Here is a 17,407-nt window from a genome sequence, read left to right as displayed (position 1 = left end):
CAGTAATACTATAGTCACATCTATTTTCATATTGGTGAGCATGGTTGTATATGAGTTATATTGCTTTACAAGTGCTTTAGTACGTTGTCTCATGCCTGTCCTTTACTTACAGAGTTCCATAGTTGGGGGAGGGGTTAAGATGTGTTAGAAGAATGCTAGGTTCCATGATGTGCAGCAGTTTGTAGGGATAAAGATTTGTCATAGCAGCATAATATGACATAAATAATGTTTTCTATTACAAACCTTTTCTCTATAAAAAAATCAAGTGGGGTTGGTTGAAAGTTTAAGGAAGAACTTTGGAGTTAATCAAAGTTTAAAAATTTTGACATTTACTAGGTCACAGCTGGAAACCCTGATTTTTGTAATGTTATAGTTCTTTACAGTATTCAGAAATAGTAGCTTAACAGTAGGACACGATATGTAATAGTTGTGTTGCCATATTTTGTTATGTGAGGTATTTTAGTTTGGAAGATCATAGAGTACACCTTCACAGAAACGGTATGTACAGTGGACAGACAGTTTTTATTGGGCAACATTCAAACTTACTTGCATTTTAGAGTCATCTGGGAAGATTTTTTTAAAAGTTCAAAAGTTTGTATTGAAAACAATAGTAAAATGCAAGGCCAGAGCGAGGTCCCGATATAGTACTGAGTTTATATTAATCTTATGGTTTAAACTGATTACTGTTAATATTAAGGGTTCTGTTTGTAGTACATGCTGCAAAGGACCCAAGATCAAGATGAAAATGTGGCTTTGGAAGCTTGTGAATTTTGGCTCACTTTGGCTGAGCAACCAATATGCAAAGATGTGCTTGTGAGACATCTTCCTAAGTAAGTGTTTCTACTTATAAATACTGTCTTCTTGTTAAACTTAATTCTTTAACAGTTATTCCTTGTATTTGTATTTTTATATAATGTCTAATTTGACCACGAACTCCATAATGGCATTTTATGCTTCTGAAAAAAATAATTTCCCACTTGTGGTGATGTCAGATTTTATTTTATTTTATTTTTATTTATTTATTTATTTATTTTTGGTACTGGGGATCGAACTCGGGACCTTCCGCTAGCGAGGCAGGCAGCGGAACCCCTGAACTAAATCCCCGGCCCCTGAGATTTTATTCTCAAAAGCCTATTTTTAACCCAAAGAATCCAATTAAATCTGTTACTTTAAAAAGTAACCTCCCTTTTTTTCTGAAAATTACATTTAAAATATAAAATTTCCTGTGTTTTTACCACCCTGAGTAACCATTGTTACTATTTCTCATGTTGGTTTTTTTAATGTTATTTTTTCTGTGTAAATACTTTGTACCATTTATCTATCTTCTATTTTGTTCATTATTTGTATTTTTTTTTAGTTTCTTATAAAAATCATGTGATATTTAATCTTATGTGTCAGACTTATTTTACTTAACATCATGTTCTCAAATTGCATCCATTTACCTACAAATGCCTGACATTTATCTTTCTTTATGGCAGAGTAGTACTCCATTGTATATACATACCACATTTTTTATATCCATTTATCAGTTAATGGACATATATGCTGTTTCCAGGATCTCACTATTATAAATTGTGCTGCTATAAACATAGGTATGCATGTATCCCTGTAATATATACAGGTAGAGAGCAAAATAGAAGGTCGATAAATAGGAAGTAGGGAGAAGTTCAGATAATTCCCCAATGCTAATTTGTTTCATTTATATTACTGGTTTCTCTTAGTTCATTGACAAGAAAGTTCTGTGCTATTTATCTGTGTTTCTTCTTTGTAAGAGAGAATCTCTTTTTGTCTATGTCTTGTGTTCAGTAACTACTTTGAAAATAATGATGCAGTATATTAACTATTCTCTTTAATATTTTATTAGGAAATTGTTTTATTTTTTCAAAAAATAAAAAATTATTAAAAATATTTTCTACTAAATACCATGAATTCAGAGTACTTGGAGAAGAATCAGATTTGATAATGTATGATGCACTTAATGCATTCACACCAGGGCTTGATTCAGACGTCTTGCAGCCGGGCAGCTCTCAATCACCAGTGGTCCAAGCTGGAGGGAACATGTTAACATAGAAACTCAGTTACAGTTATGGCCTTAAATTTTGATTATACTATTTTGACATTTGTTAAAAGTCACTATGTGTTGTATGATTTCTTCCATGTTAGTAGTTGTTTTGGGGCTTTTTCCTATTTGTCTATTTTCTGGCTATTTATTCAGTGAATTTAAAAATTGTCTTGTCTGGTTTCAATTCCTGTTTTTTATTTGACTCAGTAAATTCTCAGTTTGTGTCTTAGTGAAAAGTGACATATTTCATGTTCAGTTTTATTTTCTAAGAACATGTTTTTCCGGCCAGGATTTAGCTCAGTGGTTCTGGTGCCCGCCTCGCAAGCGCGAGGTCCCAAGTTCGATCCCCGGTACCAAAAGAAACCAAAAAGAACATGTTTTTCTATTTGTTAATGTCTCTTGGGGGCTCCTCGGTAGTGCTTTAAAGTTTTTTTTTTTGGTACCAGGGATTGAACTCGGGTCCTTGCGCTTGAGAGGCAGGCAGCGGCACCACTGAGCTAAATCCCCGAGCCCTTTTATTTATTTATTTTTTTAGTATCAGTCTTAATTTATATCACATAGAGTATGTTCCTGAGTAGTGTTTATCTTTTTGATGATGTTGAAGTAGTCTTTTTAAAAATATGTTTTCTGATTATTGTTCCACAGCTGTTGATTTTGTTCTAGAAAACTTGATGTATTTCCATATTGCTTTTAAGCAATTTTTGTTTTTTAATCTTTTTGTTGTGTTTTTTGGGTACTGGGGATCAAACTTGGGTCCTTGCGCTTGCGAGGCAGGCGGCGGAACCACTGAGCTAAATCCCCCGGCCCTATTGCTTTTAAACAATTTTTGTTTTTAGCGTTTCTCTCAAGTATGCCATAAAAACATTCACCTATTTCTAGTTTTAAAATGTTTTATCAAGAGTGGAATTTGAGTGGGGCTGGGGATGTGGCATTTTGCCTAGCATGCACAAGCCCCTGAGTTGAGTCCCCAGCACTGCCAAAAAAAAGTGGCAGAATAGAGACTGAATCTAAGTACCCTGGCCCATGCCTGTGACTTCAGCTATTCTGGAAGGTGAAGTGGGAGTGTCCAAGTTTGAGAGTCTGGGCAGTGTAGCAAGACACTGTCTCACAATGCAAAAGGGCTAGGACTGTAACTTAGTGTGAAGGTCTGGGATTCAGTTCCCTCTATCATCAAAAGAAAAAAAAAAATGAAGTTTGAGAGTTATAAAATACAGTTTCGTTATCATTGAAGGGACTGAAATGTTTTCTAATTCTTCTAGGGCCCTTTATGGTGATTTATATTTTTTCCCAAAGTTACCCTGTTGCTTATTTTCAAATTGATTTGCATAGAATTGAGCAAAGTAATCTTATTTCTTCTATTTACTTTTTATTTGTGATTACTTCCTATGAATTCTTTATTTGGAATATCTGTGCTTTTCCCCCCTTGATTGGACTAGACAAGAATATATCAACCTTTTATTGTAATAACACATTAATTCACATTAATGAGACTCACCATAATATTGTGTCATTCGTCTTTAAAACGTTGGTATGTGTATACTGTTCCATTATGGTGGCTACAGCACACATACAGTTACCTACATATTAGTCACTCTTAATTATTTGGATATGAATATTTACTCTGTTGCTGAGTATACCATTTAGGTTGTCTGGCTTTTGTTTGTTTTGAGATCCTGGGGATTAAACCCAGGGCTTTGCGCATGCTAGGCAAGCACTCTACCACTGAGCTACATCACCAGCCCTTACTTTGAGATAGAATCTCTCAGGCTGGCCTCAGATTTGGTGATCTTCCTTTCCTCAGCCTCCCAAGAAACTGGGCTTAGAAGACTGCACATCATACCTAGCTTTTTTTAAAATCATAAATAATTCTGGAGTGAACATGTATAGTCTTTGACTATACATGATTGTTTCTTTCCACTGGAAGTCCTGAGTTATTTTTATTGAAGTTAAAGTATATGGACATTGTAAAAGTTCTGTAGAAATATTCCAAATTACAACCTAGAAGGTATATACTTGATTTAGTATTTCTAGGGTTACACTTTTTTCCAGATGATTATGGTACCTAGATATTTTCATTTGCATGTACTCAACTAAGTCCTTTATCTTTTCTAATTACATTCACCTATATCTTCTAATCAGTCTGGAACTTATTTGGGGATGAAGTGTAAGGTGGTGTGCTAAATGAATTTTTCTTTCTCTTTAGGAAATCCATGTATTACTCTTTCTTTCATCTGCAACTTACAGTGTTTCTGTGATACTTGGGACTTGTTGTAGGGCCATATAATTCTAAAAAGTCATAAATATTTTTATTAAACTAGATAGTGATTTAATGAAAAACTAAGCTATAACATTAGGAGGTATTATTTATAATACGAGCCTCTATAACTAGATACTCGCATTATACAGTCCAAACATTCTTAAAACAAGTAGGCATTTGGTAACAGGTTTGCTGTGCTTGTCAGCACAAATGTTAAACAGCTAGCTCAAAGCAATCATGATTGGGGGTGATTTGTCTACCTTCCACTGTTGGGGTGGCTTTTTAATCCCCCCAGCTGAAAGGGTTCATAATAATAGAACTGCATAATGCTACATAATGAATATTTTTTGAGGGATGTTATTTTTGTTTATGTTGTTTTTATTTTTGAGAAAACAAAAACTTACTGTGTTGCCCAGGCTGACTTTGGGCTTGGCATCCTCCCACCTCAGTGTCCTAAGTAGCAGAGATTACATGCATGCACCACCACAGCCAGTGGGTGCCATTTTTATATATAAAACAGCGTGCTCTACTTTTTTAATGATGCATTGGTAGGCAGGGATAATGTCAACATCAATGTGTATATGAAGTTTTGAAAAAAAAATTTTTAGAAAGCACTGATGTAATAAGGATAACATTAAATTTTGTATTTGTTTCTAGGCTATATAGTCTTTTTCAACTAGTATATTATTTTGATTATTATACATTTAATAATATATTTTGTTATCTGGTAGAACTCTTACATTTTTGTTTCTTTCTTTTTTTTTTCCCAAAAAATTATTTTGACTTTTTTTCATCTTTGTTTTTATACACTAACATTTTACAGGGCTATTGTATGAATAGATTACCCATGTAAAACAACAACAATGAATATTAACTACTCAGTAAACATTTGTTGTTGGTATTAATACCATCTCATAATGTTCTATTAAAGACTCTTGTTTCTAATGACTAGATGAGACCTTAGAAGAAAGCTGCTTAAAAATTGGGCCTGTTCAAACGTAATAACCTGCCTTGTGACTTCGTCAGACATTTGCCAGATTGCCGCATAGTCATAGTTGACATCCATATTTTACTTTCCACCTCCTGTTTTTACTTGCCAAATACCAGTTCCAAATTTTCTGCAAAACTTACTAGAGCCCATCTGCCGCCCCATGCCACAGCCTAACCCTAACCTCTTTGTGTTTTCCTAATCTCAGATTCATCTTTATCTGATAGGTACCATAAGTGCAGATAAACCATACCAGCAGTAAACTTCTAGCTACCCTTCATCTGTCTCCCCTACTCTGGATTATTTCCCTCCTTTGCTTCTTAACCAGGCTGTTGAATACTACTGGGGAAAGTTAATTGCTAGGGAAATTGTTGCAACATTCTATGGTCACTTTATGCCATCTGGCATTCTTTGTTCCAGATTAGCTTTTATCTGCCAACAGAGCAACTGTGTCAAACCTTCTGTCAGTCTTATACAGTTCTTTGGGTACTTCTGTTTTATAGAGAAAACAGGTGACCCCTTTGTCTTGCCTCAAATCTTATGCATAGGTTTTCATGTGAGTTTTCTTCCTAATCAGTCTTTCTGCTTGAGATAAAAACAACATAATGTTTTTTTCTTATCCCCAGGGACCTCAGTCCTTCAAGTAGTTATTGTTTAAACTTTTCCCTGTTGCCTCTTTTTCAGATAACATCGTAACTTGCTCCAGTTTCCTTCTTAAAAAATTCAAAGGGTAGATGGGCGCATTGTTCCTCAGTACTGTCTTCCATTCTGACATGTCTTCACCATTCCTTCATATTGTTCACAGAGATCATTAATAGTTTATCTGTCAGTGATCCAAGTAGACCTGGTTTTCCTACAAAATGTCTATAGCTTATGAAATACGATTGTGTGAAAATCCTGTTATCTTCTTCTAACTACAATATTTAACTAGTGTTAGTGTTTTGGAATTCACAGTGACTTGAGCTTGAAGCTTTGGCAGGACTCACATTTGAGTCTCCCTGCTTCCTCCTTATTAGTATTCGTTTAGTTAATAAGGGCAGACATATCACTGAATATGCTCAAAGACAATGTTACTGTAGTTGTCTCTTTCATTGTATACACAAGGTTGTTAAAACTTAATTCTGTTTAGGTCATTGGATCTTTGTTTCACAAATTGATTTCTTTATAGGTTGATTCCTGTGTTAGTGAATGGCATGAAGTACTCAGATATAGATATTATCCTGCTTAAGGTAAGGAAGGAAACCTTTCTGATAGATAGGAAATGTGTTTTTTATGTTAGTAAATCTTTGGCTAATAGAACATTTATGTAGATTTAGCCTTATGTAAATAGGCTTCCTGTTACAGTAGGCTAGAAAAATTCAAGGAGAGAATAAACAATGAATGTTTATTTGCAGTTTATTTGAAATTATACTTCCTTAATATGCTGATCTGAACTTGATTCAGCTACACTTAGATTGTATGAGCTAATACAATATAGTGGACCTGAAAGGACTTCATACCCTAACAGGTGTTATGTCCTATTCTTTTCTTCCTTCCACAAGGAAACATTTTCTGCACCAGGGAGTAGTTCTTAATCAGAAAGTATTCTTCAAAATCTTATGCATGGTACCATTTTTGGATGCCCTGATTGTTTTACTTATACATAGGTTATTCCAAAAATTTCCCTTTAAAAAAAAACAGGGTGATGTTGAAGAGGATGAAACAATTCCTGATAGTGAACAAGATATAAGGCCACGTTTTCATAGATCAAGGACAGTGGCTCAGCAGCATGATGAAGATGGAATTGAAGAGGAAGAGGAAGATGATGATGAAATTGATGATGATGATACAATTTCTGACTGGAATCTAAGTAAGTGAAAGAAAATCACTTGATAAACTATATAATTCACCCATTAAAGTGTAGACATTAGGGGCCAGGGATTTAGCTCAGTGATGCCACGCCTGCCTGGTAAGTGTAAGGTCCTCAGTTTGAGTCCCAGAACCAGAAAAAAATGTAGACATTAGGAGGATTGAGTATATTCACAGAGCTATCCAGCCATCATTACAATTAACATAGGACTTTTTTTTATTACCCCCAAAAGAAACCCCATCCCTACTTTTCCCCAACCCAGTATAACTACTAATCTGTATTTTGTGTCTTATGTATTTGACTCTTTCTAGACAGTTTTATTTTTTATTTTATTTTTTGGTACTGGGGATTGAACTCAGGACCTTGCACTTGCGAGGTAGGTGCAGTGACACTGGGCTAAATCCCTGGCCCTCTTTTTAGACATTTTATATAAATGGAATGGTCTTTTAAGACTGTCTTTTTTCATAGTCTCAAGGTTTTCAGGATTCATCCTTTTTGGTTGGTTGGTTGGTTGGTTGTGACAGGGTCTTATTATATAACCCCAGCTGACCTTGAACTTGCAGCAGTCTTCTTGCCTCAGCCTCCTAAGTGCTGGGCTTACGGGTGTGCACCACCTTGCCTGTGGTTCATCTGTGTTTTAACATATATCAGTACTTTATTTTTTATTGTTAAATAATATTCCACTGTATTAGCACAGCAGATCTTTTTCCACACATCAATTAATGTATGTTTGTGTTGTTTCTTTATTTTGGCTGTTGTTGAGTATTAATGTAAAAGTTTTGTGTAGACACATACTTTCACTTCTCTTCGATGTGTACTTAGGAATGAGATCGCAGAATCGTATGGTAACTAACTGTTCAAACTTTTTGAAGAGCTATCGGAATGTATTCCAGAATGGCTATGCCATTTTACCTTGTCACCTGGATTGTCTTACAGTTTCAGTTTCTCCTCTGATACTTGTTACTAAATCTCTTTCATGGTACGCCTTACAGTGAATGTGAAGGGATGCCATTGTGATTTTGTTTTGCCTGTCACTGGGGACCTGCTAAGATTGTGTGTTAATAGAATAAAATACAAATGTAGCCACAAACTTTTCCTGTTTCCTAAGTTTTTGTATGTGCTATTTTGCATGAGATTCGACTGGTTATTAGATAATTCTAAAATAATATAAATTGTTATATTCAAAACATAAAATGTATGCTTTTTTTAAAAAAATCTTAATTTTCAGCTTTAGCTGCAAATTCACATCACCTAGCTGACCATCTGACCCACACTCTTAATTATAGAGGAAGGAACCTATGACTCTTTGTTTTGCTTTTGCTTGCTTACTGGTTTTTAAAATTTTGTCACTCTTAGCACTGTTGGCATTTTGGGCCAAAAAAAATTATTCTTGTGGGGCCTGTCCTGTACACTGTAGGTTATTGAACAGCATCCCTGTCTTCTGCCCAGAATGCCAGTAGTGGACACAAGTATGTCTCCAGACATTGCCAGATGACCCTGAGGGAACAAAGTCACCTCTAGTAAAGAATGCCAATTTTCTTTTTAGCTCAAGATGTTGTAATAATTGTTAAATGGTTAGGGACATAAAACAGCCAGGAGTGTGTTTTTCTGTTTTTAGATAATATTAATTCTGTTGGCTATTTCGTCTTATGGCTAACATTTTACTTAGAGTGACTAATGTGCTTAGCACTAGACTATGTGACTTTGCATTCATGTTACATTTAATCCCCATACTGGGGATTGAATTTAGGACCTTGTGCTTGCCAGGCAGGCGCAGTGCCACTGAGCTAAATCCCTGGCCCATGTTACATTTAATCTTTCCAGCATCTTAGGTAGGTAAAGAAATGGCAAAAAGGCCCGGGGATTTAGCTCAGTGGTTTTGCTGCCTGCTATGCAAGCGCAAAGATCCGCATTCGATCCCTGGTACCTAAAAACAAAAACAAAAAAACAAACAAACAAAAGAAATGGCAAAAAGAGAATCTTGCCCAAAATTAGCTAGCGTAGCTAGTACTGACAACACATCCAGCATTGGAACCCGAGTCTCCTTCAGTAGGACAGTTCAAGATCTTTACTGTAGTCACAGATTGATTTGCCTTACATCCCTGCTGTTCAATTGAGAAGGGCAGGCTATATTGAGATTGAAATATGGTTGGTTAACTCTTCAAAAACAATAATGTACATTGAAGAGAGGAAGGAAACACCTCTTCACATCCTACACATCTTTATATCCTCCCAGAAGCTTTTCTTTGTATGTATTGAAAAACATGTCTATGTCTTTTTTTTTTTTTTTGGTACCGGGGATTGAACTCGGGTCCTTGTGTTTGCGCAGCAGGCGGTGAAACCACTGAGCTAAATCCCCGGCCCCATGTCTATGTCTTTTTAAAGAAAAGGTGAGGCTGAATTTCCCAAAATAAAATCAGATTCTGTATTGTATGTCATATACCTCACTCTGTGTCAGTACAGATTTTCTTCTGTTGCTGTACTATTCAGTATGACAGAACAGAATGTCTTAATAATTTTTTTGTCATAAAAATGTATCCTATCTAATGGAATTTTTCATGACTATCCTATTTAATATCTCCCTATATCTATAAAGCATTATACATACAATAAATACTTTTTAAATATATAATTAAAAGATAATTGAGATTAGTGTAACATTTTTAAATTAAATATCTCCTTAGGAAAATGTTCTGCTGCTGCCCTAGATGTTCTTGCAAATGTTTATCGTGATGAGCTCTTGCCACATATTTTGCCTCTTTTGAAAGAATTACTTTTTCATCATGAATGGGTTGTTAAAGAATCGGGCATCTTGGTTTTAGGAGCAATTGCTGAAGGTAAGTCCGGGTTAAGTCCATTTTATAGGTGCTAATAAGGCTAGGCTATGTTAAGCAGTTGTTACTCAGTAACCCAAGACTCTTTCCTCTGAATTCCATACTACATTGCTGTCTTGTAATATCAGTGTGGGATAGACAGGACTGTGTCCATATTAACTTTAAAAGGGATGATTGGATACAAGCACCATCTTACAGTAACATTTTACTTTGAAGTAGTTTAACTATTAAACAGTCATAGGTTTATTTTTAACCTCAGCCAGATATTTTGCAAATGTTTTTCTTAAAGGGAACAGAATCTGAGGACTCTTGATATCTGAAGCATCCTCATTACTAGAAAAACAATTTTATTTCTTAGGTAAGTTTAGGAAATGTGATAAAACAAGTGTGTCATCAAAGAATCATTTTTCTGTTTTGGTTGCAAACATCTGCCTATGAGAAATTGAAACATTTTACAGGCATTTCTGAAGCCCATTATTTTTGTAGCAAAGGTAAATACAGTATCTTTGCTGCTATATTTATGAGCAGCTAGTGCTATAGGCTATCATATTTATAGCAGTGAAAATACAGATTTTCCATGGATATATGTATCATTTCCATATTCAAATGAAATGATTTTGTTTTAACTAAATTTAGCACTTTTTGAAAGACTTTTGTTGTTTTAGGTTGCATGCAGGGTATGATTCCATACCTGCCTGAGCTCATTCCTCACCTTATTCAGTGCCTCTCTGATAAAAAGGCTCTTGTGCGTTCCATAACATGCTGGACTCTTAGTCGCTATGCACACTGGGTAGTCAGCCAGCCACCGGACACATACCTAAAGCCATTAATGACAGAGTTGCTAAAGCGTATCTTGGATAGCAACAAGAGAGTACAAGAAGCTGCCTGCAGGTGGGTCAAATTCCCAACATGGTGTTCATTGTGAGAGCTGGTAATTTAGTGAGAGACTGATTTTCAGCCTTGTAATAGAATGTTGATATTAAACTGTTTGCGGAGTATTTCATAACAACAACAACAAAAAAAACCTTAGAAGCGATACAGTAAGTTTAATTTTTCTTGCTTTTTCTTGGTGAAGTTGGCCTGTAGCTTTGGGATTTGCACATTATCGTATTTTATACATTTTGTTTGGTTGGGAAATTTTTACTTACAGTTTTTACCTGAATCAAAATGTAACCCTAAATAAGCAGGTGTTTGCTTTTCTTCTTCAGCTCATTCTTTTTCATCTCAGTGACTCTAAAAGTAGAATTGTCTTTGACCCTCATTCTTTTAGACAATTGAAATGATGGTAGTAGAGCTTCTTTTGAAGGAATAACTAAGTTTGAGTAGATTTGCACCGTAATCTACACAGTAACTACCATAACTCCACAGAAAGGTCTTTAGACCTGCGGTTGATAACTTAACAGCTATGACTCTTAGTGCTTTGTGGATCTGCTTTAGTTGGATTTAGGGTTATATCAGACCTATAGTTGCATTCAAAGTTTGTTTCCTGGGACAAACTTAGGTACTAAAAGAGCTTGCCACTCACATTTATATCTGTCACTTTCCCAAGTATAATTGGGTTTGCCACTAACTTTTTCAATAGGAAGAAATAATTTTAAAATAGAAAGTAAATTTGAGTTGACCCTTACTAGATCTAAAAGAATAATGTCAAAGAGTCCTAATTTTTTTTGGTACTGGGGATTGAACTCGGGTCCTTGCGCTTGTGCAGCAGGCTGCAAAACCGCTGAGCTAAATCCCTGGCCCCAAGAGTTCTAATTTTTGATGTGCTAGAAAGAAGTTTAACAAGCATTTATAGTGATTAATTACACTAAATCTTTTTTTAAGGTTGGGGAGGATAGATTGTATTTGATTTCTTATAGTTTATTCATTCAGCATTTTTTTAAGCTTATTAAGTGTGGGGTTTTAAGCTATTAAGTTGGGCTAATACTACCTGCCATCTTGAAACTTAAGGCTCCCAGAAAATACTGAAAAACAATATGGTATCATTTATGGCAAGTGCTATGAAAGAAATGCATAAATAGTTCAGAGTGCTAACAATTAGGATTTTTCACTAACTTATGGCTTAACCCTGTCATTTTAGGAAGATTCCAAATTGAATGAAACAAGATAAATGTTAATAAGACAAATTTAGGTCTCAGATTAATTGTACTGAGGTGCTATAGCTTCATCATTTGTTTATACATTTGTCGTAATAGTTATATATAACACATACTTGTAGTAACAAATATACTGTGGACTTTAAGGTGAGTAGTGGTAGTGCTGTGTTCTTACACATCTTAAACATATTCACATTAGAATGTTTCTATTGGCTTTTTGTAACCCTTGATCTGCATATGAAGAATAAAGTGTAAAGTGAAACATACAGTTTTAATTCTAACTTCATTAATCAGAAAAATCCAACCTCCCTGAAAATGGATACATTGTTCTGTTCATTGCTATATTCAGTACTCAGTACTACATAAGTAGTAAGCACCAAACATGTTGAATGAGTAAATAGAACCAAGAACTTTTATAGTTTTCAATCTTACCTTCATAGTTAAGCAAATGGTCATGGGTGACAGTCTCTTGGAAAGGAAGAAATCATAAGAAATGTTGAAGAAAATAAAAATAAGCATCTGATAGAAGGCAAGGAATGCATAAAGAGATGTATTATAAGCAATAGATTTAATTTCCTATTATAAGCTCTTTTATGCAATAGTAATATTCTTTTGTTTTAATTTTAGTGCCTTTGCTACTCTAGAGGAGGAGGCTTGTACAGAACTTGTTCCTTATCTTGCATATATACTTGATACTCTGGTCTTTGCATTTAGTAAATACCAGCATAAGAACCTGCTCATTCTTTATGATGCCATAGGAACATTAGCAGATTCAGTTGGACATCATTTAAACAAACCAGTAAGTATCTATGAACAACTATTGTGGGGAAAAATACACACCATAAGCAGTACTCGATAGATTAGCATTTACTTGGAAACAGCACTTGGTGAGATATGAACAGTTTTTGCTACATTAAGAATATAGATCTTAAAAAAGCAGCAAGTGGAGGCTGAGGGCATGCCTCAGTGCTAGAACTCTTGCCTAGTATGTTTGAGGCCCTGAGTTTCTACCCAGCACTGAAAGTAAGAACAAATCAGCAAGTGTATCCGCATGCAAACAGTATTTTAAAAATAAGCATTTACTTAGTGTCAGAATTATATCATCATATCATTGCACCAACTCAATTTTTTTTTAGAGTATGTAGAGGAAAGGGAATTAAAAAGTTTTTATACTCCGCATTTCTTAATTCCAAGTGTTCTTATAGCTACTACTTCAGAAACATTGTTCCTTTACATTTATTTTGTTTTCTCCCCAGAGTGTACAGATATGGGAAGTACACTGTAAAACAATTACAGATTGAGGTAATAGATCAACATGCTTAATGGTAGAGGAGTTCTATACCTTGCCTGTAGTAATAGCACCTATAAAAAGGGAATGGATTAAAAATGTCATTAGAGGATAAACCTTAAATATGCATTGATTGTGTTTTAACAAGTAGTGTGCTTTGATACAGTGATGTGTTTTATTGATATACATTGTATTTCCAAAAAGAGAAAATGATTTTAAAATGAGGTAAATTGAAAGTTAGTCAAAAGAAAATTTTCACAAGGTCTGTGTAGACCGAGAAATGAATCTTAAAATACCTTCTTTAATGATTTTACACAATTGCTCTAAATGGATTTTAATTTTCATAGACTCAAAATGGACTTATTTACATATGATAGTGGAGCTTTATATGTTTTTCGTCATTGTAAATAGGAATATATTCAGATGCTAATGCCTCCACTGATCCAGAAATGGAACATGTTAAAGGATGAAGATAAAGATCTCTTCCCTTTACTTGAGGTATGCTGGGCTGGTAGTACTTACTTTGACAATGTATTTATTCAGAAGCACAGGTTCTAATCCAGAATGATTGTATGTAATGAATAGTCTTGATAAGTTGATAGACCTATTTCTATTGAAATGTTGAATAAATTTAACATGATACTTTAGAGTACATCAGAGCCAGGCATAATGGTGCACACCTGTAGTCATACCTACTGTATTTATGTCATATTTTAAATTCTTTTATACATTACTTATTCTATCTTGCCTGTGCACATACATGTGAAGTAGCAATGGTACCAGTAAGGAGGGACTTCACTTTGTACATTTACTTTCTAATTTGAATTATTTTGTGTGTATGCTTAGGGTTTTTTTTTGCCTTTTTTTTTTGGTACCGGGGATCGAACCTCAGGACCTTGTGCTTGCAAGGCAGGTGCAGTGCCACTGAGCTAAATCCCTGGCCCACTTAGGGGTACTTTTTTTTTTCGTACCAGGGATTGAACTCAGGTCCTTGCACTTGCGCAGCAGGTGGAGAAACCACTGAGCTAAATCCCCGGCCTTACTTAGGGGTATTTTTTAACCCAAAAAGAAATGTAATGTGATTTTTAATACAAAGTGTAGTAACTTAAACCAAGTTAATTTGACATTGATAGAGCAAATTCAGTCCTTTACATTCTTGTTCCCCTGATTATTTTAAGGATCATCTACTTTTGCCATGGATTCTCTCTCTAGGCAGAGAAGTGAAACCTTCTGAGACTAAGAGCAGTGGTTAATTTTGGTCCAACAAAACAATAATCATTATGGCTCATTCTATATATGACAGCCCTTAGTATGGGGATTGGTTCCAGGTCCCCTCCCCATACACATCTGTGGGTGCTCAAGTTCTTTATATAAAGTGGTACTATATTTGCATATAACCTGTACATATCCACCTGTATATTTTAAATCCTCTCTAGATTACTTATAATTCCTTCTTTAATGTAAATAGCCGTTACATAGTATTGTTTAGGGAGAAATCTGTACATGTTCAGTATATGTATTACTTTCAAGCAAAGACTCAGAATGTCCCCACAAAGTTCATCTGTTTCATTGACTAATATGGTAACATGAATAAATATATCACTTAAATTTGAGCAAAAAATATGAACATACAATAATGTGCCCTTTGAAGGATAAAACTCACTATAGAAACTGTCTTACCTTTTTTCTGAGTAAACTTCTGATTAACTGGCAGGGTGTCAACAATGAGTATAGACAGCCAAAGGAGAGGTTTGAAAAGACAGATCTGCTACTGTAGACTAGTAGAGTTGACTCATAAATGACCAGGATCTTTTTGAGTAGTTTGAAGCATTTATCACAATGTTAAACATGCTCAGAAAATACAGTGTGTGTGCTTTATTCTTTCTAGTGCCTATCTTCAGTTGCCACAGCCCTGCAGTCTGGCTTCCTGCCATACTGTGAACCTGTGTATCAGCGTTGTGTAAACCTAGTACAGAAGACTCTTGCACAAGCTATGGTATTTTTTTTTTAAATATCTTTCCCTTCCTACATCACATTTCTCTAAATATAATGCATAATGTATCCAAACTTTTTCAGTAACCAATTAAAAGCAAAAATATTGTTTAATTTCAGCTAAACAATGCTCAACCAGATCAATATGAGGCTCCAGATAAAGATTTTATGATCGTAGCTCTTGATTTACTCAGTGGCCTAGCTGAAGGACTTGGAGGCAACATTGAACAGCTGGTAGCCCGAAGTAACATCCTAACATTAATGTATCAGTGCATGCAGGTGAGACTTGTAAAGTTAAAGTGAATTGAAACTTGGTTCTCTGTGTCACTTTGGGGTTAACTTCTTCTTATTTCTTGTAGGATAAAATGCCAGAAGTTCGACAGAGTTCATTTGCACTATTAGGTGACCTGACTAAAGCTTGCTTTCAGCATGTTAAGCCTTTTATAGGTACGAATATTTTCTGCTATTGGTGTGGTTTAAAATTATTTTTACATCTGATTTCTATTGTTTTATTAAAAATAAATTTCATGGAATCTCAGCATTTATAATTTATGGCAAGTTAAAAGTTAAGCTGCTCTGATTGAAGCAGGCAGGAGGTGAGGAATCCATGTTGTTTCCTTGAGCTCACCATCACTTCAGCACCCTAAGGCAGGCCTGTGGCTGGAGGAAATTTAAATGGTACCAGCTTAGAGTATAGGACATGCCCACCAGTGAAACCTGGATATATTATGTGCTAGTAAATACTTTGAAGGGTAGCCTTCCTTTTGATAGAGGTGCCCCAGAATACTAATACAATGGTGCCTTGATTCACGAACCCTTTTGTTTGCAGACAATTTGGTTTGCAAACAGAAATGTTTGGCAAATTTTTGTTATTTGTGAACTCTGCCTTGGGTGATGAACATGACTGCTGCCATCTTTCCTACATGAACATGAACTTGGCCATCTTTTCCAGAATCGTGGAACGAATTAAGTTTTTGAACCCAGGTACCACTGTAGTTAGGGTTTCTTTTCTAATATACCAGCATACTTTTCAGGTACCATAGGAAACTTCACATATCACCTTTAAAATATATGATGATTTGTTTTCTGTTCTAATGGCATAAGTGATTCCTTGAACATCATAACCTGAATGCTTTCCAACCTTTATGGTAAATGTTTTGGGGGTGTTTTCCTTCCTATACCTCAACATGTTTGGTGGCATTTATTTACAATATTTTACTTAAGCCTTGATTTAAAACATGGACAAATGATTTTCATTTGACATAATTGTGCTTTAGAATAAATTATTTCCAGATTTTGAGCAGTAACATAGATATATTGAGTTATTCAATTTTAAGTCTTAACTACTCTGAAAGTAAAAAGAATTTGTGAGATGTTGGTAATACAAATATTTACCACGTAATTGTAGTTTCTGGGGTTGTTTTGTGTGATTTGTTTTTTTGAAGGGTTTGGCAATGTTGGAGATAGAACTCAGGATTTGTAACATGCTAGGCAAGCGTTCTATCACTGAGCTACATACATCCCCAGCCTATCGTTCTTTTTTTTAATGAGAGCTCACTAAGTTATCTAGGCTGACCTCAAATTTGTTATCCTCCTGCCTCATCCCCCCAAGTAGCTAGGATTGTAGGCCTGTATCACCACCACTCCCAATTTATAGTTTCTTTTTTTTTGGTACTGGGGATCAAACTCGGGACCTTGCGCTTTCGAGGCAGGCGATGGAACCACTGAGCTAAATCCCTTGCCTGCAATTTATAGTTTCTGATTCATTAAATTTATATGAAAGGATTTAAATTTTAACATTTTGTTCAAAAAATGTTTAAAAACATAATAATAGAAAAAATGTAACAGCCCTGATTTCTAGCTTTAAGTGTTGTCAGTATGTTATAAATCATGTTTCTCATATACCAATAGCAATAGACACGAAGTTTCCAGTTTTAAACTTCTGATATTGAGTACATATCTTCAAATCTCTTTTTAACAATTGTTTTTTGTTGTTAACAAAAAAAAAAATTTTTTTTTTGTCCTAGAGTTTCTTAGTGGA

The 17,407-nt window shown here is 35.0% G+C and overlaps 1 protein-coding gene across 7 annotated transcripts in view; it reads left to right on the top strand.

The window, feature by feature from the left end:
• Nucleotides 1-17,407, top strand: part of Tnpo1 (transportin 1) — an 83,046-nt gene that overhangs the window by 46,856 nt on the left and 18,783 nt on the right. For all 7 annotated transcript variants that reach the window (XR_015448024.1, XR_015448025.1, XM_004872862.4 and 4 more), the window contains exons 9-18: nt 712-830; nt 6,476-6,536; nt 6,988-7,156; nt 9,841-9,993; nt 10,656-10,881; nt 12,714-12,885; nt 13,786-13,872; nt 15,263-15,370; nt 15,487-15,645; nt 15,726-15,813. Coding sequence is in view for 5 of the 7 variants with exons in the window: in XM_004872862.4 (XP_004872919.1) it covers nt 712-830; nt 6,476-6,536; nt 6,988-7,156; nt 9,841-9,993; nt 10,656-10,881; nt 12,714-12,885; nt 13,786-13,872; nt 15,263-15,370; nt 15,487-15,645; nt 15,726-15,813 (1,342 nt within the window). In the remaining 2 variants the exon portion in view is untranslated. The remainder of the gene's footprint in view (nt 1-711; nt 831-6,475; nt 6,537-6,987; nt 7,157-9,840; nt 9,994-10,655; nt 10,882-12,713; nt 12,886-13,785; nt 13,873-15,262; nt 15,371-15,486; nt 15,646-15,725; nt 15,814-17,407) is intronic.

Source organism: Heterocephalus glaber, unplaced genomic scaffold (genome assembly GCF_053883595.1).
Source record: "Heterocephalus glaber isolate CG9 unplaced genomic scaffold, H.glaber_assembly_v1.0 deba00001788, whole genome shotgun sequence".
Taxonomy (NCBI): domain Eukaryota; kingdom Metazoa; phylum Chordata; class Mammalia; order Rodentia; family Bathyergidae; genus Heterocephalus; species Heterocephalus glaber.
This window is presented reverse-complemented; position numbering and strand designations above follow the sequence as displayed.